General features: G+C 44.3%; 2 protein-coding genes and 1 long non-coding RNA gene across 8 annotated transcripts in view; 1 reads left to right on the forward strand and 2 right to left on the reverse strand.

Moving 5' to 3' along the window:
* LOC110508442 (protein fem-1 homolog A) lies at positions 1 to 4,756 on the reverse strand. The gene has a single exon (XM_021588959.3). The coding sequence runs from the start codon at positions 3,612 to 3,614 to the stop codon at positions 1,761 to 1,763; it is 1,854 nt and encodes a 617-aa protein (XP_021444634.1). The 5' UTR covers positions 3,615 to 4,756; the 3' UTR covers positions 1 to 1,760.
* LOC110508443 (CUGBP Elav-like family member 5) overlaps positions 4,756 to 25,621 on the reverse strand; it is a 51,136-nt gene continuing 30,270 nt past the window's right edge. Inside the window, exons 4-12 of one of the 4 annotated variants that reach the window (XM_021588962.3) lie at positions 22,880 to 23,008; positions 13,950 to 14,029; positions 13,693 to 13,842; positions 13,410 to 13,560; positions 10,586 to 10,792; positions 10,268 to 10,351; positions 9,931 to 10,074; positions 9,690 to 9,832; positions 4,756 to 9,446 (exon numbers count right to left, since the gene is read on the reverse strand). In XM_021588962.3, coding sequence (XP_021444637.1) covers positions 9,705 to 9,832; positions 9,931 to 10,074; positions 10,268 to 10,351; positions 10,586 to 10,792; positions 13,410 to 13,560; positions 13,693 to 13,842; positions 13,950 to 14,029; positions 22,880 to 23,008 — 1,073 coding nt within the window. In that variant the 3' untranslated portion in view covers positions 4,756 to 9,446; positions 9,690 to 9,704. Of the gene's footprint in view, positions 9,509 to 9,689; positions 9,833 to 9,930; positions 10,075 to 10,261; positions 10,352 to 10,585; positions 10,793 to 13,409; positions 13,561 to 13,692; positions 13,843 to 13,949; positions 14,030 to 22,879; positions 23,009 to 25,621 lie in introns of all 4 variants that reach the window. The other 3 variants (XM_021588964.3, XM_021588960.3, XM_021588961.3) reach the window with 3 other exon arrangements.
* Positions 17,396 to 25,621, forward strand: part of LOC149970704 (uncharacterized) — a 193,236-nt gene continuing 185,010 nt past the window's right edge. For 2 of the 3 annotated variants that reach the window (XR_016492932.1, XR_016492931.1), the window contains exons 1-2: positions 17,396 to 17,733; positions 18,102 to 18,163. This is a non-coding gene — a long non-coding RNA (uncharacterized LOC149970704). Of the gene's footprint in view, positions 17,734 to 18,101; positions 18,164 to 18,742; positions 18,810 to 25,621 lie in introns of those variants that run through there. The other variant, XR_016492930.1, reaches the window with a different exon arrangement.

Raw genomic sequence — 25,621 nt, forward strand, 5'->3', positions numbered from 1 at the left:
TGCAGGGACACTGAATTTTATTCAAGTATCTCAACACAGTTTTGTTCTGAAGTTATCATCATCAGTTAAATTAATCAATCCATTGAGAGAGAGGCTGCGACAGTCCATAGCCTGGATGTTGTACAGGGACACTTTAGGATTCAGGGAGGTTTTTCAAAGTGCATTCAATCAGGTGTTTTTTTGTTTGTTACATAGGGACAGACCAACAGAAAAAAATAAAAGAGAGCATGTATGAAAACACAAATCTGAAATTGTAAAAAAAATAAAAAATAAAAAAAAAATGCAGTGTGCGATTTGTTCCACATCCTTATCACCTGCATCTGTGCTTAAATCGGGTCACCCCTGGGTTTTGATATTGTCACACTGAGTGACTGCATAGATTCCAATTGTTCTGCATGGACTGTAGATAGACTAGAATATATGATCTGATACTGGGATCAACATAAACTTTCACTCAAGAGGAGATGAAGAGAAATCTCCATCTTTCCTTTCCCACTTTGTCCAAGTTGTCCAGAGGGAAACTTCACGACATTGACCAGGTTGTAAAACACACACACAGTCTAAAAAAATACAGAGTAAACTAAGAGATGTAGGCTAGGCTAAAACAAACTGTATCCTTATGAGAGTTCCCATGCTAGTCTGCGCTCTACAGTTGTGAGTTGCTCCATTTGTAGTAAGTTAGTTCAGTAGGTTCAGGCTAACCTGCAAGATTACACGTGTAGAGGAACGATATAAGGCTGAGTTTTGGCACAAATGGGTTTTCAAACACTCCTTAAAATGTCAAAGTATGGGGCGGAGGATTAAATAACGCTAAATGAATTATAAAAAAAATAAAATCCATTGATACCAGGCAGCCAAGCATACAATGTGTACTTTGTTTGTTCAAAGGATGCTTCTGGATAACCTTGCAAAACAAGACCGATTTAACAAACAAGCTATCCTATTCACTCTTAAGCCTCTCATGCAGTTAACTGTCAATATTTGATCATGTACTATCAAGTAATACAGCTTCCATTCCCACCTTAAAACAAGCCACCACCCAATAGATATATAGGCACTGCCATTCTTTCCTTTCTGTTAGGAGTCTTCCTTGCTTATCAAGAGAAACAGGAGAAGAAAAAGAAAGCATCAAATCCTAAAATCAAGTCCAAAAGGTATTTTTTTCCCCACCTGCAAACAAATAGCAACCTAGCACTTAGAAAGTGTCCATGTCTTAATAACAGATAAGGGCAAATCCACGATACAAGAGCAATGCTCAAGATTCTTCACTGTTCTTAAGAGTGAATATGTTCTTGTAAAATGTTCTGTGGAAATTGTTAAAACTATTCCTTGTGCAATTGCGTTATTGTTTAACTTTGCTATCATAGTTTTTTGTTTGACATACATTTTAAAAGTGAAAAATCTGAATCTCAGCATCACTCTGTTACCGTGGAATTGCCCATAACCTAAAGAGAGATCACTGACCGGAGGCATCTAGCCACAGCTAAAATGCTCCCAGTCTGTTGTTAGTGTAACGTTTAGAAGCCAGGAGGATTATTGCTGCGATTTGGTCTGAGACAGAGCTAATAGTCTGGTGTTAGAAGGGGTACTGAGAGGGGAAAGGCCATGGGGAAAGGAGGTGGGCTGGGGTATGGTGACAATGAGGGGGAGTCAGGTGGGACATGGGTGAGGTGGGGTGAAGGGGGTCATTGTTGGGTGGTTTAGAGGGGTCTGAGGGAGAGTGTGGGGACAGGGTGGGGATTTTAAGGGGGAGGGGCGTGTCAGTGCAGCTCAATGAAGGTCTCCATCTCCTCTGAGATGAGGCCCTTGTAGGGCAGTCTGTGCCTCTCAATGGTGCGCGCTGCCAGGCACTGCAGAGTGACGTAGTTGAGGGGGTAGAGGGCCGGGTGTCCACTGCTCTGATCCTCCAGCAGCTCGTACGCAGTTTTCCTCTGTGCATTGGTGGCATCGAAGTGTGCCCCTGCCCTCACCAGCAGCGCCATGATCTCCGGGCAACCGTTGCTAGCAGCGACGTGCAGGGGCGTGTTGTTGTCGCAGTCCCGGGAGTCCACGTCCGCTCCGCACTCCAGCAGCAGCGAGGCCACGGTCTGAGAGGGGAAGCGACCCACAGGGTAGCGGCCCACCGACGTGGTATCCTTGTCCACAGACATATGCAGGGGGGTGAAGCCACTCCGTGCCCGCGGGTTCAACTTCAGGAGGCGGTACACCGTCTGCTTCTTCTGGTGCTCCTGCTCCGTGGTGCACTCCAGCTTCTCCAGCAGGAACACCAGGTGGAGGATGATAGACAGGGCTTTAGTGAACTGGGGGGCTTCGGGGGGGCTGTCCCTCTGGGCCACCGCCCTCTCCACCTCCCTCACACTCTTCCCCAACACCCCCATCAGGTCGTGAAAGGTGACGCGAGTGGCCAGGGTACCTTTGGCCCGGTCCTGCAGCACGAAGGAGAAGAGCTCAGCGAAGGACAGGAAACTGCTGGCCGTCATGGGGCTGAGGGGGTCCAGGTTACTCTGCTGCATGTCCAGGGCGTACTTCCACAGGCTGATGCAGCGTTCAAAGTTACCAGAGTCGGCGTAGACGGCCCCTCTGTAGCGGATATAGTAGGAGGTGTCGGGGTGCGAGGGCCCCAGGATTCTCTCACGGACCAGCAGGGCCTGCATCCGCATCTCGTCAGGGTCTGTGATCAGAGCCTCCAGCTCCTCGGCTGTGCTCACCTCTCGGGCACAGTCGTAGGCAGGGACAGGGGGACCCGGAGGGGGCTTGGCCAGGAGTCCCACCTTGTCAGCTGGTTGTCTCAGCTCCATGGCTCTCCTCCAGTATCTCATGGACCCCAGGAGGTCTCTCTTCTTATCTACAAAGGTGGCCCCCAGGAGTTCGAGTGCATCAATGCGTTCTTCTCGTGAAGAGCGGGGCTGGTGGGCGAGGTACTCCACGATGTTGGTGTGCCCCGTGACGCTGGCAGCTAGAAGAGGGGTCATGCCGTATCCATCCCTCTCCATGCGGGCATTACATTTCAGCAGCATCTTCATGATGTCCAGGCTACCGGACTCAGCGCAGTCGTGGAGAGCGGTGTTGCCTTTCACACTCTTACGGTTGACATCGGCACCACGCTCCAGGAGGAACTTTGCTATCTCTTTGTGGCCCTTGTAGCAGGAGATCATCAGGCAGGTATGGCCGTGGCGGTTAGCTACCTCCATATCGGCTCGGTGCTCCACCAGGTAACGGACAATCTCCAGGTGACCATCGAAGCAGGCAGCGCGTAAGGGCGTTGAGTTGGTCAGCGTAGTGTTGTTGACAGAGGCACCGTGTTTGAGGAGTGTGCGGACGACAGGGAGGTGACCAGCCGCCGAAGCCGCCCATAGCGGGGGTGCCCCTTCAATCGTCTCGCCGTCAAAGTTCACCGAGCCTCCTAGTTCCACGTTAGCTTTGCAATGTTCAAGCAAATAGTCCACAACCTCTAAGTGTCCGTGTCGAGAAGCAATGAGGAGAGGTGTGCCTCCCTGCGTTTTCTCCTCGGCGAGAGCTTCCAACTCCTCCGGACTTTTGTTGCTCAGCAACTTCTGGATAAGTTTCAGCTTACCATCTCTGGCCGCGTTGAAAACCGCCGTCGTGATATCCATTTTAACGTATTTCGTCTCTCTCACTGGCCATCAACTCCCTAGCTACGTTTTTAGAAAAACAGGGAAGGGACAGTCTTTTCAAAATAAGAAAATAAACCCTGTCCGTAGTTCGGTTTCTCCCTGGCATTTTTCTGCCATTTTAAGGCTGCTGTCAAGATGGCGTTTGTGTTGTTTGACAGCTCTATGTTGACAATTTACGCTTAGCATCTTGGTTATTGTAGTCTTTAATAAATCATTTCACTAAGATGAAATTGCACTTTCCTTCTGATTATAAATATAATTCCCATGAGGCATTTCGAACACGTGAACTCAGCAATAGTTGAAACGGGAAGAGTAGTTTTTAGGCGAACGTGTGTTCCATTCACTGGAATGCATTACTAGCGTGTAGTTAAACGTATTTAAACTACAATCCCCAACCACCCCGAAACACAATGCGCAGGATCAACGCAAACCTCAAAATGAAAGTGGCATCACTTCTAATCTTACAGAAATATTAATGGTACTGTATTTCTGTTGCCTGGCTTTTAAGCATAACACCCTTCCCATATCTACACTGATACAAAACATGTTTCAATAGAGTGAAAATAGTATCTTGTTCCGTCTGTCAGCGAGTATGTGGGTGTGCATTAGGCCCCCACAGATCATTCCCAAATACTTGTTTTTGTTAATTAACCATGACATGCAAATACAATTTTTTTTATATTTATATATATGCCATCAATTCACGACACTAATGAAAAGCAGCGTGGCATAGCTTGGCTCTAATTTAATGATGTGTGGGTAGTAGATCCCTAGGCGGCACTATAGTCCATTTAAATCAAATAACTGGTGCATGTATGACAGATATACAATAGGTTGTTGGCTATTACCATACAGGCTACTTATCCAGTCTGCGCATGTAGTCCAAAACAAGTTATGGAAAAAAACATGTTCTTGTGTTTTCCAAGTTGTGCTATAACTGTGCCATAATAAGCCCATAACATACTTTATTTTATGTTGAGAAATTGATGTCACTGGCCCGTTGTAATGTAATGCATTGTAAACTGGTAGATAGTAAACAGCAGAGGGCAGCAAAAACACATTTATTCACTGCTGGGGTTAATGGTCACTGCAGAAAGGATTTTGAGATGAGATATTAAGGTACTATTAGAATATTTTATTGTAAAATTGAAAAAGGAGAAAGAGAAAAAAAGTCCCAGTAAGCAATCTGTATCATTCATATCTGAAGAAAAGAAAAAAAACATGAAATAAAAATAAATATCATAATAATGATAGGTAATAATAAATAGAAGGACACATTTAATTAAATATGACCTAATAAATAAGTAAATAAATTAAATCATATGAAAATTGGAATTGTCAAAGCAGCAAGTATAGAAGAGACATGGGCAAGATAAGAGAGCTGTGGTTTCTCAGACATGATCATGTCCACCTTTTCTACCCTCAGCATTACCCACAAGTGTCCTTGTCCCTGTCTCTCAATCATCTATACATTTTGTATATTGTGCTAAGAAACCACTGAAGCTAGACACCATCTTCAAATGTCAACCCCACCCACAGACAGTATCTCCTTAAACACCCCACCCCCTCTCCATCCCTCTTCCACGCCTCGCCCCATTACCTGAAAAGATTTGTGTGCTGACAAGATTATGAAATTAAACAGATCTCCTATTTACATCAAGCTATATTGTATTTTCCCACTGCATTCAAAACATAATACATGATCATACAGTGCCATTCATAAGAATGTCATGACCCCCTACTCCCTCCTGTCATCCAAGCCTCCAGTTGAGCAGTAAGAATGGACGTAGGTGGATTTTGGCAGTAAACACATGAAAATCCATCATCTTAAAATGAAAATTGAGGTCTTGTTTTTTAAAAAGATTTATACACATCACCTTATAGAGGTAGTGCAGTAGGAATGTTAAGTATACATGAACCCACTGAGAACAGACATCAGTTAAACGTCAAGTTTGGATTTACATTTAGTTGAGTTGTCAACTAACATGAATTCAACCTGAAATCAACAAAAAATGTCACCATGTCATTGGATTTAGGATAAAGGTTGGATGAAAAAAATGACAAGATTCCCTTACTTTGACGACTTTTTCCAAATCCAATAAGATTTTCACGTTGATTCAACCTCATCACATAGATTTTTTTTGGGATGAAATGACGTGGAAACAACGTTGATTCAACCAGTTTTTGCCCAGTGGGTAGTCATTTGATAGAAAGTAACATGGCTTCATTCAGGTAGTTGTTAATAAATGTATATAGAAAAAGCACAGTAAACTATCTTTATGTCCCCCAACCCCTGAAAAAGCACATAACACCAGAACCTGAATAGAACATAGAAATATACAAGTACATTTCCAACCAGCTGCTTGGCAATAATAGCATTCGTTTTAGCCTTTAGGCTACTGCTTTATGTTTATAGGACAAGCAAAGGTCAAAGGACTTGTCAGGGTTACTGTAGTGCACGGCTTGTCTCTTAGTGCAACTAGGACTATTGCTGTTACCTAAGGATCTAGATCAAACATTAGACTGACTGTCTTCCTGCATCAGTCGCAAGCCAAACTCTGCTTACCGTAGAAATATAATCCCGAGAAGGGTTAAAGCCTGTCAGACCATAGCAATTTGACAAATGACAAACTCTCGATTTCGATGCTGCTAACAGTGGTGAGAGGCTGCTGGTCAGTAAACATTTCACAGAGGCATCATCAAAACCAACATTGGTGTCTTTACAGTCAATATAGGAATTTTAACTACATTCCTATAGAGAAATTATAATGGCCAGTTCAACTGACAAGTGATTGAAATGGAGTTGACCCTTGACTCTAATCAAAATGGCCGTTTCTTCCTTTGAATACATCTGTGTGAGGGGAAACAACATGCAGATAAAAACGAATAGGCTGGCAGTTAGCTAATGAGAAGTAGGCGAAAATTTAGACAATGATTCAAATCCATGAAAATAATTACAATGTGCATTGGTATATCCATATGTCTGGTTGGTTTAGGATTCTGTGCACAGTGAATAAACTAATGTCGATAAAACTAAAATAGCTACTTCATATTTATCGCTCGGCTGCCAACTGGCCTGGAATGTTACAAGATAATTAAATGTACATATTAGAATTCATAGAACGATTAAACATTACTTGGCAAATTCACTTATATGAGGGTCAGGAATGGTCTGTAAGTAAAATAGACAGTAACATTCACTAGGAGTTAGTGAAAATATGGTTCACTATTGAATATGTGATGATGACCAAAAAAATGAAGGAAAAAAGAGAGAAAACATCCCTTCCTTCCCTCCCTCCATCCCTGCATTCTAGAGTGTCTCTTGGAATCATCCTCCAATGTATTCTAGAGTGTGTTTTGATGTTCCTCCATTGGTTTCTTGTGTTCCCTGAGGGAGGTACTGTGACAGCATTCCCAACCTGTCCTGCACAGCACAAAGAATGACTTGTGCTCAACATTTGACCTTGTATAGCTATTTAAAAGCAGATTTGAAGTCTACTCCCAGTAAAGTAGTCTCCGCTCCCTCTCTCCATACTGAATAAAACATTCACCCAAATGCAAGTGAGAGGGGACTGCAGGCACCCCCTTAAAATCTAATGGAGTCAGACTCAAATGGATCAGAAGGCTTTCTACTCTAATGCTGCACCGCTCTGTGCTGCTGACGATGACGCCTCCCCTCACAAGATAACTGGCTGATATTCAACCAGTCTTCTCCATCAAAACGGCACACATCTACGTGAGGGGAGGCTTTCTAGCATGAGCATCTATGTGAGAGGAGTCTGAGTTACTTGAGAAAAGCTAGTCCTGTTTTATGTGTGTGAATAGTACTGCAGTGCGGACTCAAATTGATATGAGCCATACAGTTATATATGTTGAAAAGAAAAAGTCACAGTAGCGTTATACAATGATAAAATAGCTTGTGCCATAAACAAATTCTAACCTGTGCCATACAGATGTAGGATCTTAATTTCATCACCCTGTTGCAGGAGAACTTTCCTGCAATGCGGTACATTTGAGGTTTAAAAAGGCTTCTGAAGTTTGTAATTTCCTCTTTGAAATTTCAGACTTGATTTTCCCTTACTACAAATGTTATCAACCCCTACAAAAATGTCCATTAATTACAGTATAATCCACATAATAATTAAAATCTCCTGTTGCTGCAGGACTATTCTCCTGCTGTAGAAAACTGGCTCAAATTAAGATCCTACATCTGTACTAGTGGTTTTTTGTGTTATGGTAAGGTAAAGGAGTTTTTCCGGAGCATGTGACCTGACCAGAAAAATCCCCTGGCCCTCGTTAAAATAATCCCTGAAATGTAAATACACAAATACTTTCTTTGTCACAAAACAGACCCAATGAACGAAGCAATGCATCCTGCAAAATCTACTGGCTAATCAAAGTGGACACACAGATCTTGGATCAGCTGGCCCTCCCCAAATCCTAACTTTAACCATTAACCACCTTAACCAGAAAACTGACTTAAGATCAGTTTCTATGGACAATCTCATCCGAACATTAGGCACACCTGACTCGAGACCTTTTAACCCCTGAGCCGAGAACTGTAGTAAGCTTCTGAAACGGAATGTGAGCCAATGGCCTTTGCTTTATAGGCAGAATAGAATGAAGTAGGATGACATAGCCCCTTCAGACTGATCTAAGTACAGTTTAGCATTTTCTTCCTAATGCTTAAGGTTAGTATTTGGGCAAAGTGAGCTGATCCTACATCTGTGCCTATGGGCAACTTTGAATAGAATGGAGGCTCAGAGTGGTTGCTGCACAGAGGGAGACAAAACTAAAAGTTCAAGGGTCAAACTGAGTGCCCAAAGAGGAAGTGTAGCCTATCAGTAAAAGGATGATAAAAGGTGGCTTTCAAACAAACAAACAAACAAACACTTCATAATGTATTCCATCCCACAGAAAGAGCTCGGGGCAACATTCTTCTTCACTAACCTCTCCAACTGAATTCTAAATGATCCCATTTCACATTTACATACTCCTTAGTAGTCAGCAGTACACTGATGGTGAATAAATCCAATGCCGACCTGAAGTACTTCTCTGTCACTATTATGTGTACTAAACTAAAGGTAGAATACTGCATTTAAGTATTTAATGATTGTTAATTTGTACTAGACTAAACATTATACTGTATTGTATTATATGATTGTTAGTATTTTGTACAAGCCTGTTAAAGAGAAAAACATTTGGTCCTCAGATCCCAAGGGGGTGCAGTTTGTTCGGTTGCTATGGAAACTTGAGAAAGAGCAGGTTCAGGACTCACAGAGAAAGAAATATTTTTTTCCCCAGATATACTTAGAATCCTCAGATCAAGTTTCAACCCTCATTTGTCCATTTCATGGTAGGAAAAACCTGAAGTCTCTTTTTGTTCACTAGACTCTTCTGAGTTCATCATAAATCCATATTATTTTTTAACACAGTTTCTCAGTCTGTCTGTGGTGTTCTTCTTCACTCTCAAGTCTCCAAAGATTCTAAATTGTGTTTTTTTTGTGTGTTTGTATCTTTAAAAAAAAGTTTTCTGTTTGTTTTGAAAGTCTTGTTCTATCCTTATGCATCATCCCATTGCTCTCTCATCTGTGATGCCAAACCTTCACTGGTGCAGAGCTGTGAGTCCTCCCTCTGCCAGTCAGATATGATTGAAGATAAAAAGAGATCTCTTCCCAACTCCCATATGAAGTCTATTTTCCATTGTCTTAAAAACAGAATAACTTTTTCCTTTTTTCCTTTCACAAAATGTCTTATTCAACACAAAATGCCTTATTCAATCAAAGACGTCCTCCATACCTCTGATTAAACCTATGGAGGAAGAGAAAGGAAGAGGGAGAAAGTGGAAAGAAGAGGGAAGAGAAATACAGATACTGAGAAAGGGAGGGGAAGGGAAGAGAGGGAAATAGAAACACTTTAATCTGACTCGAGAGACTACTGTGGAGTATAACTTTGCTATATAGTTTTTGATCAATATAAAATCAGGGTGAAACAGCATCGATAACAACAGTAAGAACTTCATTACATTATGTATAACTGTGGACAGTATCTTACCTGTACTGGGGGGTGTCAGTAAGGGCGGCTGGCGTCTTTGGGACGTTTGAGTTGCACCTTGAGTCTCTTCATGCCAATCTGGAAACCATTCATGGCTTGGATGGCAGCCTGGGCACTACCCGGGTTATCAAAGCTCACAAAGCCTGCATACATACAGACACAGACAGATGCTCTGAATGGTCAGTGGTAGTGTCAATCAGCCAGGTGCTTGCTGCGACTGTTTAGAAGTAGTGTCACTCACCGAAACACTTGCTCTGATTGGTCGCTCTGTCCATGAATACCTTGGAGGAGATAACATTGCCGAAGGGCAGGAACATCTGCATCAGTTCGTTATCGCCAAACTCCTGGGGCAGGTGGTAGATGAACAGATTACAGCCCTCTGGTCCTGGAATACAGACACACACAGATAGACACACAGGCACACAGACACACACTGTTGGAGGCACAGACACTAGAATCATGATGGTGCAGTATATTTTTAATACACACAAAATCACAATGATGACGACACTCATGACATTGTTGACAATGATGATCATGATGACAAAGAATTAGTAAATATAGTTCCTCACCCTCACCTTCCCTCTGCTGTTGGCCAATGACCTGAGGGTGCTGTGAAAGTGACTGACCTAGAGGGGTCAGTGTAGTTGCTGGGTAGATGGCTACAGAGGAGAGAAAGTGTGAGAGAGACAGAGACCGAGAGAGAGAGAGAAGAGAGAGAAGTAAATGACAAAAGAGGAAAGAGAGATAGAGAGGCATGAAGGGGGGATGAAGTGAAAAAGAAAAGAGAGTGGGGATTGAGTTGATATTTTATGAGTCACATTCAACAGACTCTGGTGAAGACCTGGAGGTATCAAGGTCAGGGTTAGAGATCAGAGATGTGTACTGTACTGTACCTGTGTATTGCTGTACCCCAGTAAAGGCCTGTTGCAGTGTGTCCGCAGCAGTAGGGCTCTGGGTGGAGTAGGTCGGCAGGCCATTGGTGTAGAGGGTTTCTAGAGGGTGCCCGTTAGCCTGGTGGGTGAGGCCGGTGTACCCGTTCATCATTGGGGCCACCAGGCTGGTCAGGGAGGAGGGCAGGGCGGCTGGAGGAGAGCTCAGACCTGCAGGGGGGAAATAAAAATTCACTACACCGGAGACAGAAATGTTCACTGCACCGCACAGGGATTGGACTTAATGTCTATGAGAGAGGAAGGGAGAGAGAGAGAGGGATAAACAGAATAGAGAGAAAGAGTGTGCATGTGTGTCTCATGTACAGTATGTGTGTGTGTGTGCGCGTGTGCGCGCGCGGGTGTGTGTGTGTGTGTGTAACAGCAGGCATCTCAAAGCTCACATGGTGATAAAATCACTCTGCGATGTCAGAATAGCAACACAATGATATGCTGCTGTAAGACAGAGCAACCCAGCTCTGCTCACTAAGGCAGCAGCAGGGGCATTTTACTGTGCTCACTGCTCACTCACTGCCTTATCTACAGCTGGGACAAATAAAGACATTCTCCCACAGTGAAGGGGATTGGATGTTTGTCTGTCCTAAACTGATACAGCCTCGGGAGGGAGATAGGGCCTACAATTTGCATTGTAATTCGCCTGCACGATTCTGTGTGTACTGTGTAGGCATCCCAAATACTGTATTTGTGATAGGATAGTCTTTAGCGATGTGTGTGTAAGAGAGAGGGAAAGACAGAGTGAAAGCAATACAGTAGAGTATAGGGAGGAAGGGACAGAGAGAGAGAGAATGATAGAAAGCGTTAACGAGATACAGTATCTGTTCATTAATGGACTATAAAACATGATACACTTTCAAGGACCACAGAGATTCCCCCACAGTAATATGAACCATGTGATCTATAAAACCAGACTCCTATTTGGCTCAATACACACAGAGAGAGAGAGAGAGAGAGAGAGAGAGAGAGAGAGAGAGGGAGAGAGAGAGAGAGAGACAGAGAGAGAGAGACAGAGAGAGAGAGAGAGAGAGAGAGAGAGAGGGAGAGAGAGAGAGAGAGACAGAGAGAGAGAGACAGAGAGAGAGAGAGAGAGAGAGAGAGAGACAGAGAGAGAGAGAGAGACAGAGAGAGACAGAGAGAGAGAGAGAGACAGAGAGAGAGAGAGAGAGAGAGAGAGAGAGAGAGAGAGACAGAGAGAGACAGAGAGAGACAGAGAGAGAGAGAGAGAGACAGAGAGAGAGAGAGACAGAGAGAGACAGAGAGAGAGAGAGAGAGAGAGAGAGAGAGAGACAGAGAGAGAGAGAGAGAGACAGAGAGAGAGAGAGAGAGAAACAGAGAGAGAGAGGGAGAGAGAGAGAGAGACAGAGAGACAGAGAGAGAGAGAGAGAGAGAGAGAGAGAGACAGAGAGAGAGACAGAGAAACAGAGAGAGAGAGAGACAGAGAGAGAGAGAGACAGAGAGAGAGAGAGAGAGAGAGAGACAGAGAGTAGGCTGTAACAACCATAGTAGAATACATTTCACTAAAGGTATTTTCCTGGACATAGTTTATAGACCACATTGTCTGCTGGTTCTCAGAAACTGATTTAAACCTAGAAACCAGGTGTGAACACTCTCTCAAGCAATTAATTGATCACAACTGACTTGAGGGAGAAATCTCAAACGGTCACACCCTGGTCTGTTTCACCTGTCCTCATTGTTATTCTCCACCCCCTACAGATGTCGCTTGTTTCCCCAGTGTATTTATCCCTGTGTTTCCTGTCTTTCTGTGCCAGTTTGTCTTGTATGTTCCAAGTCAACCAGCGTTTTTCCCCCCATTCTCCTGCTTTTTTCTATTCTCATTTTTCTAGTCCTCCCGGTTTTGACCCTTGCCTGTTTCTGGACTCTGTACCCGCCTACCTGACCATTCTGCCTGCCTTGATCACAAGCCTGTCTGCCACTCTGTACCTCCTGGACTCTGATCTGGTTTTGACCTTTCACCTGTCCACGACCATTCTCTTGCATACCCCTTTTGGATTAATAAACATTGTAAGACTCCAACCATCTGCATCTGGGTCTCGCCTTGTGCCATGATACAAACATCTACAGTACACTAAGTAGGAGTACAAAAGCAGTCTGTCTATAATGTGTCTCCAGTGCAGAATTACACTGTATTGATTCTGTGGGATCAATGGTGAATTGTAAAACTACTAGGGTTTGACGGTATCTAGATTTTTATACCATTTCTGTGCCTTACTAGGGTTTACGGTGTTACTGGAAGTGCACACAAAGGGGCCATTTTTTTTTAAAGCAACAGGGATCTTGATTCAGGAGGGGATTGAATTTCTCTGCTGTAACCAAGAAGCTTGATCTTGACATCGAGCCACTTAGCTAGCCAGTTAGCAAACCACATGCATAGCTGGACCCCTGAGCTGGATATCAGTTATTTGATACATCTTAGATTTCTTATAGTTATAAGCAGTAGCATAGCACGCACCCCCCAACCCCTAATTTTGTATTATATATTTTGAAATATACTGTATAAACGGTATATCTCCCAAGCCTAAAAACTACCCCCAGTCAGAGCGATAGATCCCAGGACTGCGCAGTGAAATGTGATATCACACATTTCCAAGACTCATATGTAACTGACCAGGTATTGAACCCAGGTTGTCTGAGCACCTCGAGACTGTTAGACCACCGAGCTACAGCCTAGCACTAGCTCTGGTAGCTAACATGGGTTTCCAGGTCTCCCACCTTACTCATCGCGAATATTGCTGATTTATCCGACATGACTGACCTGACACGAGATTGAGGGGGTTGGGCGGCAGACCGTTCATTGCTAGCGCCCCCACCTGGTGGATCTGGGCGGAGGGGAAGGAGAGGCTGGGGGCCAGGTAGCCCCCCTGAGACATGGCCATCACCGCTGCATGCTGCTGCTGCTGCATCAACTGATAGGGAGAGGAGGTGGATCGGGGGAGGAAGGGGGGGAGAGGGAGGGAGAAGTGGAATGAGAGCAAGCTGTCAGTGAGGCGTCAGAGTGACAGATACCAAATTGCGTGTATGTGTGTGTATGTGCTTACGGCGTGTGCATAGCTACTGTAGCTGCTGAACGTAGGTAGGGCGACAGAGGGGTTGAAGATGCCAAACTGTCCAGCCATCTGCTGCATGCGCCGTATGGTCCTCTCCTTATCTGTGTCTGCAAACTTCACGACGAGGCTGGACGACGCTCCCTAGAGAGGAGAGGAACACAGCATGGATGTGTGTGTGTGTGTGTGTGTATGTGTGTCTGTGTGTGTGTGTGTGTGTGTGTGTGTCTGTTTTCGTGTATTGTACTTACCGGCATGGTCTGACTCCCATGAAGGGAACTGATGGCAGACTGCGCTTCAGAATGAGTAGAGAACTTCACAAATGCACAACCTAGAGAGAGAGAGAGCAAGACAAATCCAATAATTACAAGCAGACAACCTAAGAAAATGAACAACATGACAAATGGTTTGATGAAGAATGCAAAAACCTAAGAAAGAAATTGAGAAACCTGTCTAACCAAAAACATAGAGACCCAGAAAACCTGAGCCTTCATTATGGTGAATCACTAAAACAATACAGAAATACACTACGGAAAAAGAAGGAACAGCAGGTCAGAAATCTGCTCAATGTAATTGAAGATTCCATAGAATCAAACCACTTCTGGGAAAATTGGAACACACTAAACAAACAACAACAACACGAAGACTTATCTATCCAAAACAGAGATCTATGGATAAGTCACTTCTCCGATCGGTTTGGCTCTATAACAAAGAACAAAGAACAAACAGCAAAAACATATACATGATCAAATGCAAATCTTAGAACCGACTATTAAAAGACTACCACAACTCACTGGATTCTCCAAATTACATTGAATGAACTACAGGACAAAATACAAACCCTCCAACCCAAAAAGGCGTGTGGTATTGATGGTATCCTAAATTAAATGATAAAATATACAGACCACAAATTCCAATTGGCTATACTTTTTAAAAACTTTTTTCATCCTCAACTCTGGCATCTTCCCCAATATTTGGAACTAAGGAGTGATCACCCCAATCCATAAAAGTGGAGACAAATTTGACCCATACAATAAGCGTCAACAGCAACCTTGAGAAAATCCTCTGCATTATCATTAACAGCAGACTCGTACATTTCCTCAGTGACAACAATGTACTGAGCAAATGTCAAATTGGCTTTTTACCAAATGGCCATATGACAGACCTCATATTCACCCTGCGCTCCCTAATTGACAAACAAAGAAAATAAAACAAAGGCAAAGTCTTCTCATGCTTTGTAAATTTCAAAACAACTTTTGACTCAATTTGGCATGAGAGTCTGCTATACAAATTGATGGAAAGCGGTGTTGGGGCAAAAACATATGACATGTACAAAAACTACAAGTTTGCAGTTAAAATTGGCAAAAAAACACACACATTTCTTTCCACAGGGCCGTGGGGTGAGACAGGGATGCAGCTTGAGCCCCACCCTCTTCAACATATATATCAACTAATTGGCAGGACACTAGAACAGTCTGTAGCACCCGGCCTCATCCTACTAGAATCTGAAGTCAAATGTCTACTGTTTTCTGATGATCTGGTGCTTCTGTCTCCAACCAAGTACAGCCTACAGCAGTACCTAGATCTTCTGCACAAATTCTGTCAGACCTGGGCCCTGACAGTAAATCTCAGTAAGACAAAATAATTGTTTTCCAAAAAAGGTCCAGCTGCCAGGATGGCAAATACAAATTCCATCTAGACACTGTTGCCCTAGAGCCCACAAAAAACTATACATACCTCGGCTTAAATGTCAAGGCCACAGGTAACTTCCACAAAGCTGTGAACGATCTGAGATACAAGGCAAGAAGGGCCATCTATGCCATCAAAAGGAACATGGCTAAAAATAATTAAATCAGTTATAGAACGTATTGCCCTTTATGGTTTTTCTGGGGTCTGCTTACCAACCAAGAATTAACAAAATGGGACAAACACCAAATTGAGACTGCATGCAGAATTCTGCAAAAATATCATCTGTATACAAAGTAAAACACAAAATAATGCATACAGAGCAAAATTAGGCCGATACTTGTGGCAGAAAACCTGACCACTGTGACTGAAAAAAAAGTAAGGAAAGCTTTGACTATGTACAGACTCAGTGAGCATAGCCTTGCTACTGAGAGAGGCCACCGTAGACAGACCTGGCTCTCAAGAGAAGACAGGTTATGTGCACACCGCCCAGAAAATTAGGTGGAATCTAAGCCTGCACCTCCTAACCTCCTGACAAATATACAGTGGGTTGTGAAAGTATTCACCCCCCTTCACATTTTTCCTAATTTGTCACCTTAAACCCTCAAATTAAAATAGATTTTTTGGGGGGGATTTGTATCATTTGATTTACACAACATGCCTGCCACTTTGAAGATGCAAAATATTTTTATTGTGAAACAAACAAGAAATAAGACAAAAAAAACAGAAAACTTGAGCATGCATAACTATTCATTCCCCCAAAGCCAATACTTTGTAGAGCCACTTTTGTAGCAATTATAGCTTTAAGTCTCTTGGGGTATGTCTCTATAAGCTTGGCACATCTAGCCACTTGGATTTTTGCCCATTCTTCAAGGCAAAACTGCTCCAGCTCCCTCAAGTTGGATGTGTTCCGCTGGTGTACAGCAACATTTAAGTCATACCACAGATTCTCAATTGGATTGAGGTCTGGGCTATGACTAGGCCATTCCAAGACATTTAAATGTTTCCGCTGAAACCACTCAAGTGTTGCTTTAGCAGTATGTTTAGGGTCATTGTCCTGCTGGAAGGTGAACCTCCGTCCCAGTCTCAAATCTCTGGAACACTGAAACAGGTTTCCCTCAAAAATGTCCCTGTATTTAGCACAATCCATGATTCCTTCAATTCTGACCAGTTCCCCAGTTCCTGCCAATGAAAAACATCCCCACAGCATGATGCAGAGATGGTATTTTCGGGGTGATGAGAGGTGTTGGGTATGCGCCAGACATAGTGTTTTCCTTGATGGCCAAAAAGCTAAATTTTAGTCTCATATGACCAGAGTACCTTCTTCCATTAGTTTGGGGAGTCCCCCACATGCATGTTGGGGAACACCAAACATGTTTGCTTCTTTTTTTCTTTAAGCAAAGGATTTTTTTCTGGCCACTCTTCCGTAAAGCCCAGCCCTGTGAAGTGTATGGCTTTCAGTGGTCCTATGGACAGATACTAAAATCTCATCTGTGGAGCTTTGCAGCTCCTTCAGGGTTATCTTTGGTCTTTTTGTTGCCTCTGCCTGGTCAGTGAGTTTTGGTGGGCGGCCCTCTCTTGACAGGTTTAATGTGGTGCCATATTCTTAACCTCTTAGAGCTCTAGGGGCGCTATTTCATTTTTGGATAAAAAACGTTCCCGTTTTAAGCGCGATATTTTGTCACGAAAAGATGCTCGACTATGCATATTCTTGACAGTTTTGGAAAGAAAACACTCTGAAGTTTCAGAATCTGCAAAGATTTTGTCTGTAAGTGCCCCAGAACTCATTCTACAGGCGAAACCAAGATGATGCATCACCCAGGAATTAGCAGAATTTCTGAAGCTCTGTTTTCCATTCTCTCCTTATATGGCTGTGATTGCGCAACGAATGAGCCTACACTTTCTGTCGTTCGCCCAAGGTCTTAGCAGCATTGTGATGTATTTGTAGGCATATCATTGGAAGATTGGCCATAAGAGACTACATTTTCCAGAGGTCCGCCCGGTGTCCTTTGTCTAAATTTGTGCGTAATCTTCAGGTGCAGGCATTTTCTCCTGGGATTCAGGAGAGAAACCATGTTTCCAAGAACGATGTATCAATGAAGAGATATGTGAAAAACACCTTGAGGATTGATTCTAAACAACGTCTGCCATGTTTTCAGTCGATATTATGGAGTTAATTTGGAAAAAAGTTTGCGTTTTGAGGACTGAATTTATGGATTTTTTTTGGTAGCCAAATGTGATGTATAAAACGGAGCTATTTCTAATACACAAGGAATCTTTTTGGAAAAACTGAGCATCTGCTATCTAACTGAGAGTATCCTCATTGAAAACATCAGAAGTTCTTCAAAGGTAAATGATTTTATTTGAAGGCTTTTATGTTTTTGTTAATGTTGCGTGCTGGATGCTAACGCTAATGCTAACGCTAAATGCTAACGCGAAATGCTAACTCTAGCTAGCTACTTTTACACAAATGATTGTTTTCCTATGGTTGAGAAGCATATTTTGAAAATCTGAGATGACAGTGTTGTTTACAAAAGGCTAAGCTTGAGAGATGGCATATTTATTTCATTTCATTTGCGATTTTCATAAATAGTTAACGTTGTGTTATGCTAATGAGCTTGCTGATAGATTTACACAATCCTGGATACAGGGGTTTTTTCATAGCTAAACGTGACGCAGAAAACGGAGCGATTTGTCCTAAACAAATAATCTTTCAGGAAAAACTGAACATTTGCTATCTGAGAGTCTCCTCAATGAAAACATCTGAAGTTCTTCAAAGGTAAATGATTTTTTTGAATGCTTTTCTGTTTTTTTGTGTAAATGTTGCCAGCTGAATGCTAATGCTAAATGCTACGTTAGCCATCAATACTGTTACACAAATGATTGTTTTGCAATGGTTGAGAAGCATATTTTGAAAATCTGAGATGACAGTGTTGTTAACAAAAGGCTAAGCTTGAGAGCTAGCATATTTATTTCATTTGATTTGCGATTTTCATGAATAGTTAACGTTGCGTTATGGTAATGAGCTTGAGTCTGTATTCACGAACCCGGATCCGGGATGGGGAGATCAGAAAGGTTAAAAAAAATTTATAATGGATTTAATGTTGCTCCGTGGGATGTTCAAACCCTGATCTGTACTTCTCCACAACTTTTTCTCTGACCTGTTTGGAGAGCTCCTTGGTCATCATAGGCCGCTTGCTTGGTGGTGCCCCTTGCTTAGCGGTGTTTCAGACTGGGTCTTTCAAAAAAGGTGTATATATACTGAGATAATGTGACAGATCATGTGACACTTAGATTGCACACAGGTGGACTTTATTTATCTAATTATGTAACTTCTGAAAGTAATTGTTTTCACCAGATCTTATTTAGGGGCCTGATAGCAAAGGGGGTGAATACATATGCACGCTGTAACATCTCTCGCAGAAGGCATGGACCAAAACGCAGCGTGGTAAGTGTTCATGATAATTTATTACTCAAAAACACAAACAACAAAGAACAACAAAACAAAGTGAAAAACAAAACAGTTCTGTCTGGTGCAGACACTAAACAGAAAATAACTACCCACAAAACACAGGTGGGAAAAAGGCTGCCTAAGTATGATTCCCAATCAGAGACAACAATAGACAGCTGCCTCTGATTGGAAACCACACTCGGCCAAAACATAGAAATAAAGAAACTAGAATGCCCACCCTAGTCACACCCTGGCCTAACCAAAATAGAGAATTAAAGCCTCTCTATGGCCAGGGCGTGACAGTAACCCCTCAAAAGAGAGGACTCCGGACGCAAAACCTGACTCTAAAGGGGAGGGTCCTGGTGGGCATCCCTTCACGGTGGCGGCTCCAGTGCGGGACGTAGACCCCCCCCCCCCCCCCCCCCGCCTGCAGATCCCTCCGCTTTGGTGGCGGCCTTGGTGCATGGACCTTCACTGGAGGAACTGGGCCGCAGATCATCACCAGAGGAACCAGACCACTGATCATCGCTGGAGGCTCCGGACTGGGAACTGTCGCCGGAGGCTCCGGACTGGGGACCGTCGCTGCATGCTCCGGACTGGGGACCATCGCTGGAGGCTCTGGACCACAGATCAACGCTGGAGGCTTCGTGCCATGGATCATCGCTGCAGGCTCCGTGTCATGGATCATTGCTGCAGGCTCCGTGCCATGGATCATCGCTGGAGGCTTCGTGCCATGGATCATCACTGGAGACTTCGTGCCATGGATCATCGCTGGAGGCTTTGTGCCATGGATCATCACTGGAGGCTTCGTGCCATGGATCATCGTTGGAGGCTTTGTGCCATGGATCATCACTGGAGGCTTCGTACGTGAATCAGGTCTCACCGGACAGGTCTCACCGGACTGAGGAGACGTACTAAAAGCCTGGTACGTGGAGCTGCCACAACGCGCCCTGGCTGGATACCCACTTTAGCTCGGTGAGTGTGGAGAGCTGGCACAGGACGCACTGGGCTATAACGGCGCACTGGAGGCATAGTGCGTAGAGTCAGCGCAGGACACAATGGAACGTGGAGGTGCACCGGAGGTCTGGAGCGCAGAGCTGGCATAACTTGTCCTGGCTGGATACCAACCTCAGCCTGGCAAGTGCGGGGAGCTGGAACAGGCCACACTGGGCTTTGCTGGTGAACCGGGGACACCGTGCGTAGAGCTGGCGCAGGATAACCTGGGCCGAAGAGATGCACCGGAGGCCTGGAACGCTGAGCCGGCACAATCCGTCCTGGCTGAATGCCCACTTTAGCACGGCCACTGCGGGGAGCTTGCACAGAGCGCACTGGGCTGTGGATGCGCACTGAAGGCATGGTGCGCAGTACCGGATAGCATGGTGCTTGACCGGTCACTCGCTCCCCACAGTAAGCACGAGGAGTTGGCTCAGGTCTGAACCCTGACTCTGCCACTCTCCCCGTGTGCCCCCCCCCCAAAAAATGTTTTGGGGCTGCCTCTCGTGCTTGCCTCATTGCCGTGACTCCTGGTATCGCCGCCGTTCCTCCCTTGCTGTTTCCGCTTGTTTCCATGGCAGGGTCTTGTCCCCTGCCATAACCTTCTCCCATGTCCATGAGGTCCTCCACTCACTCTTCTTCCGGGCCCAGGATCCCTGCTCCTCCTGGCCACGCTGCTTGGTCCTTTGGTGGTGGGTAGTTCTGTAACGTCTCTCGTCAGAATGAGGATTGGACCAAAGCGCAGCGTGGTAAGTGTTCATGATAATTTATTACTCAAAACACTCGAACAAAATAACAAAGAGAAAAACGAACAGTTCTGTAAGGCAAATCAAATATACAGAAAACAACTACCCACAAAACACAGGTGGGAAAAAGGCTGCCTAAGTATGATTCCCAATCAGAGGCAGCTGTCTATCATTGTCTCTGATTGAGAATCATCCTTAGACAGCCTGTAATTTAAATTACAGGTTGTAACGCAACAAAATAGGAAAACGCCAAGGAGGGTGAATACTTTTGCCAGGCACTGTATGACCATATTGGAGACACATTTCCCTCAGATTACACAGACCCAAACAAATCCAATTTTGTTTAACTCCCATATCTATTGAGTGAAATATCATCGTGTCATCAACAGCAGCTAGATTTATGACCTATTGCCCTTTTGTACTTGAACTATTTGCACATCATTATAACACTGTACAGTATATAGCCATAATACGACATTTGAAATATCTCTATTCCTTTGTAACTTTCCACTTTGGTTTATTTTACATTTAACTTGCTTTGGCAATGTAAACATATGTTTCCAATGCCAATAAATTGAGAGAGAAAGAGAGAGCGAGAGAGCGAGAGAGAGAAAGAAAGAAAGAGAGAGAGCAAGAGAGAGAGAGAGTGAGAGAGCGAGAGAGAGAGAGAGAGAGAGAGAAAGACAGAGGGGTTAGTGGGAGGGAGAGAGAGAGAGAGAGAGAGAGAGAGAGAGTGAGTGAGTGAGAGAGAGTGAGTGAGAGAGAGAGACAGAGGGGTTAGTGGGAGTGAGAGAGTGAGTGAGTGAGTGAGTGAGTGAGTGAGTGAGTGTGAGAGAGAGAGAGAGACAGAGAAAGACAGAGGGGTTAATGGGACGGAGAGAGAGAGAGAGAGAGAGAGAGTGAGTGAGTGAGTGTGAGAGAGAGAGAGAGACAGAGAAAGACAGAGGGGTTAATGGGACGGAGAGAGAGAGAGAGAGAGAGAGAGTGAGTGAGTGAGTGTGAGAGAGAGAGAGAGAGAAAGACAGAGGGGTTAGTGGGAGGGAGAGAGAGAGAGAGAGAGAGAGAGAGTGAGTGAGTGAGAGAGAGTGAGTGAGAGAGAGAGAGAGACAGAGGGGTTAGTGGGAGTGAGAGAGTGAGTGAGTGAGTGAGTGAGTGAGTGTGAGAGAGAGAGAGACAGAGAAAGACAGACAGGTTAATGGGACGGAGAGAGAGAGAGAGAGAGAGAGAGAGAGAGACAGAGGGGTTAGTGGGAGGGAGAGAGAGAGAGAGAGACAGAGAAAGACAGAGGGGTTAGTGGGAGGGAGAGAGATGGGGTGGAGAAATTGCACATCATTACAACACTGTATATCTACATATTATATACATAATATATACATACATAATGTGACATTTGTAATGTCTTTATTATTTTGGAACTTCTGTGAGTGTAATGTTTACTGTTAATTTTTATTGTTTATTTCACTTTTGTATATTATCTACTTCACTTGCTGTGGCAATATGTTTCCCATGCCAATAAAGCCCCTTGAATTTAATTGAATTGAGAGAGAATAAAGTTGAGAGAGTCTGTATAGATGTAGTATTCACACTCTTTTCTTTTCCTCACTCACATGTTTTGCTTCTTTGAGCGATAGTGTCTTCACACAGTCCTGACTAGAATGTTGCTGTGGTATGTAACCAGTGTGTGTGTGTGTGTGTGTGTGTGTGTACGTGTGCTCTCATGCGATGCCTGTCAGGTGTATATCTCAGTGTGGTGTGTGAAATGACTTCTGTCACTGCAGAGTCAAGCCATTGTGTCAGCTGTCACGCAGACGGAACATCACTCTGACCTGGGAGATGCAGGTATGACACATCGGGAGAATGTGTGTGTGTGTGTGTGTGTGTGTGTGTGTGTGTGTGTGTGTGTGTGTATGTGTGTGTGTGTGTGTGTATGTGTGTGTGTGTGTGTGTGTGTGTGTGTGTGTGTGTGTGTGTGCGTGTGTGTGTGTGTGTGTGTGTGTGTGTATACAGGCAGAACAACATCATTGTGACATGAGAGAGACAGGTATGAGACAGGCAGAAAATTGAATATGTCAAACGTTTCTGTCCTGGAATACATCGGCAGATCATCCTAGTCTATCAATAAGACTGGTGTTAGACTGACTACAAGATGTTGCTAGAATGATGGATGAAGGGAAAGTAGTTAGTCCTTTTTTGCATATTCGACCCAACAACCCTAGCTAATGCCATGGAATCTACTAGAGTATCCCCTACAAGTGTGTTTGAAAGCGATAAAGTAATAGAGGATAAGAAAGAAAGCTTCATATACCTTTGCTGTTTCCGTCAGGACCTCTTAGTACGGTACACTCATCGATGGCGCCGTAGGGCTCAAATAGGCGGTACACATCCTCCTCTGTCTGCTGCTTGTTCAGCATCCCCACAAACAGCTTCCTGTCCTCTGGAGGGACAAGAGGAAGAGCCGTATGGTCAGAGGCACAGCCCAAAAAATACTGTAGTCTGTACTGTCAACAAGGGGATGAGAAATTAAGAGAGAGAAGGAAATGAGCCTCGGTGAAGGAAGGAGAGGAAACTACCAGAGTGAAGGAGAAGGTGTGAGTGTTTGTTTGCTCTATCCCAGCAGCACCCAGAGTTGTCTCTGCCAAGACAGCTCTCTGTAAAGGTTCATACCGTAACTGGGGTATAGGCAAGAGGGCTGTACCATAGCCTGCTTTGATACACACATACTAACCCCACATATGCAAACACACAATGCAGAGGACTAGGCACACTTACATGAATTCACTTTCATATTTAATCAGTGGATAAACCCAACATTAGGCCTAGAGCCTTGGTCATGTGCGGGGTGGCAGACACGTTTGTGTGCATGTGTTTTGGGGGTCGGAAGGGGTGAGGGAGGGGGTTATTTGTGTGTGGTAAAAGGGGGCGGTGGGAGTTGGTGTATGTGTGTGTGGTAGGGTTTTGAATAAGGCGACATGAAAGCGGAGGCCTGCTGTGCTTTGTGTTTTTTTGATGACTTCAGGGATCCGTGTTATCAGACCAACAGAAAGTGATGGGCTGGCACATTAAAGTTTGAAGCGCGAACAAGCTCACACACACACACACACACACACACACACAATAGTGTGACATCATCCGCCCCCTCACTCCACTGCTGCTATCAGCACGCCTGCTGACTTCACTGAACACATAAATCAGACTATTCACAAACCGAAGATAGAGAGAGAAATTGACACACGCATACGCTGGTTGTGGCAAGTGTTGCATCAGGAGTGTGGAACACACAAATACACCCAGTGCAAGGCGTTGCATCAGTAAAGTAAATCACACGGAGGGTCTATGGGGGCAAGAGTGATTAGATGAGAGTAGAGAGCTATTGGAGCCTAGACTCTTCTACAGCGTTATTACCAACTCTTTAGGAGAATTAGTTTCTCTCTCTTCCACTTTCACTCTCTATCTCTCTCTGTAAGCGTCTCTCTCTCTCTCTCTCTCTCTCTCTCTTCCTCTGTCCCTGGCTTTCTCTATTTCCCTGCATCCCTTTCTCTCTCTCTCTATCATAAACATATGCGGTAGATAGGATAATGCCCCTCAACACTCCACTGCAATCATTAGCTGCTTCTCATCAATTCATTCATTAAACGCTTTACTAGTAAATCCAGGCCCTAGGGGCTCAGGGCCGTGTGTGTGTGTGTGTGTGTGTGTGTGTGTGTGTGTGTGTAGGCAAGTGTGTCTGTGTTCTCGCCTGCTCTGTCCTAGAAACTAAAAACAGACTGTGAAATGCTCCTCTCCCCCACCAGAGCTCAGAGCGCATCAGAGAGCATCAGACGAGTGTAGAGAACAGGATTAAAGATTCATACGCACAATTCAAGTCAGATCATCCACTCACCCCTCCCCCTATCCGAACACACACACACACAAACACACACACACACACACACACACACACACACACACACACACACACACACACACATACACACATACACACACAAACACACACACCCACTGCTGACCCCAAAAACACAATTCGAGTGAGATCTTCCATTTTCCAATCTCGCTCATATTCACTTCACCCCTCTTCCTTTTCCTTACAAAGCCTCCCCCTTCCCACACACACACCGCTCTCTCTCCCCCAACCTCTTTTTATCCTCCCCCACCCCCGCAGTAGCAGTGCACACTTAGCTAACTCCAATCTCCCATCTCAGACTCTAGCATCTCATTTAGTGTTGGCACATTCAGTCTCAGCGTGTGACTGTGTATGTTTGTGTATGTGTGTGTGTGTGTGTGTGTGTGTGTGTGTGTGTGTGTCTGTGCGTGTGTGTGTGTGTGTGTGCATGCATGTGTGCTTTCATCTCCACACAGGGCTTAGGGCCATCTGGTATCAGTGCAGAGGCCAGGGAGATGAGTCCCTGTTCCAAAGGCCTGGGAGAAACTGATAGCGATGGAGCAGAGAGGGAACGTAACCGGAGCAGAAGAGAGGAGTAGAGGAGCTTCCAAAGGCCTAACCACCATGAATCTCTCATCTCTCTCATCTCTCCTACAATATATCTGGTATTAAGTGTAACTATTGGCCAAACTACTGTGATGAGTAAGCTTGGGAGAATCTCAACTGCATTTCCTTGATTCCTTGCGTCCTCTATCCTCACCTCCTTCTCAAAATCCATTGGATGATAAGGTCAAAGGTCCCTCCCCTCTGACCTTTTCATCTAATCGGAATCAGGAGAGGAACAAGGAAATGCAGTTGAGATTCTCCCCTTGTCTGAGATCTGTCTATGTTAGCTCCCAGAGCAAACACCTAGGCTTCTGCTCAATGGACTAATGCATGCGTTCAGTACAGGCGGGCAAGGCAGTTAGGTGCTGTCATGATGGACATGGATACTCATGTACTGAATAATTAAGGACTAGCTTGTGCTAAATCAGAACCTATGCGTCAAATTCTCTGCCAAACAAAATCAAGCAAAACATCTGAAAAATCATTATGAAAAGTAACGAAAAACATCAGCAATTTGAGTTGCAGACAGTGCTTGCTTAGATGTCTTAAAAGCAACAAACT

The sequence above is a fragment of the Oncorhynchus mykiss genome, chromosome 28, assembly GCF_057628025.1.
Source record: "Oncorhynchus mykiss isolate SJ-2025 chromosome 28, ASM5762802v1, whole genome shotgun sequence".
In the NCBI taxonomy this organism is placed as follows: Eukaryota; Metazoa; Chordata; class Actinopteri; order Salmoniformes; family Salmonidae; genus Oncorhynchus; species Oncorhynchus mykiss.

Bases quoted from the DNA above. Each gene is read 5' to 3' on its own strand.
- LOC110508442 (XM_021588959.3), bottom strand. From the start codon at position 3,614: ATGGATATCACGACGGCGGTTTTCAACGCGGCCAGAGATGGTAAGCTG.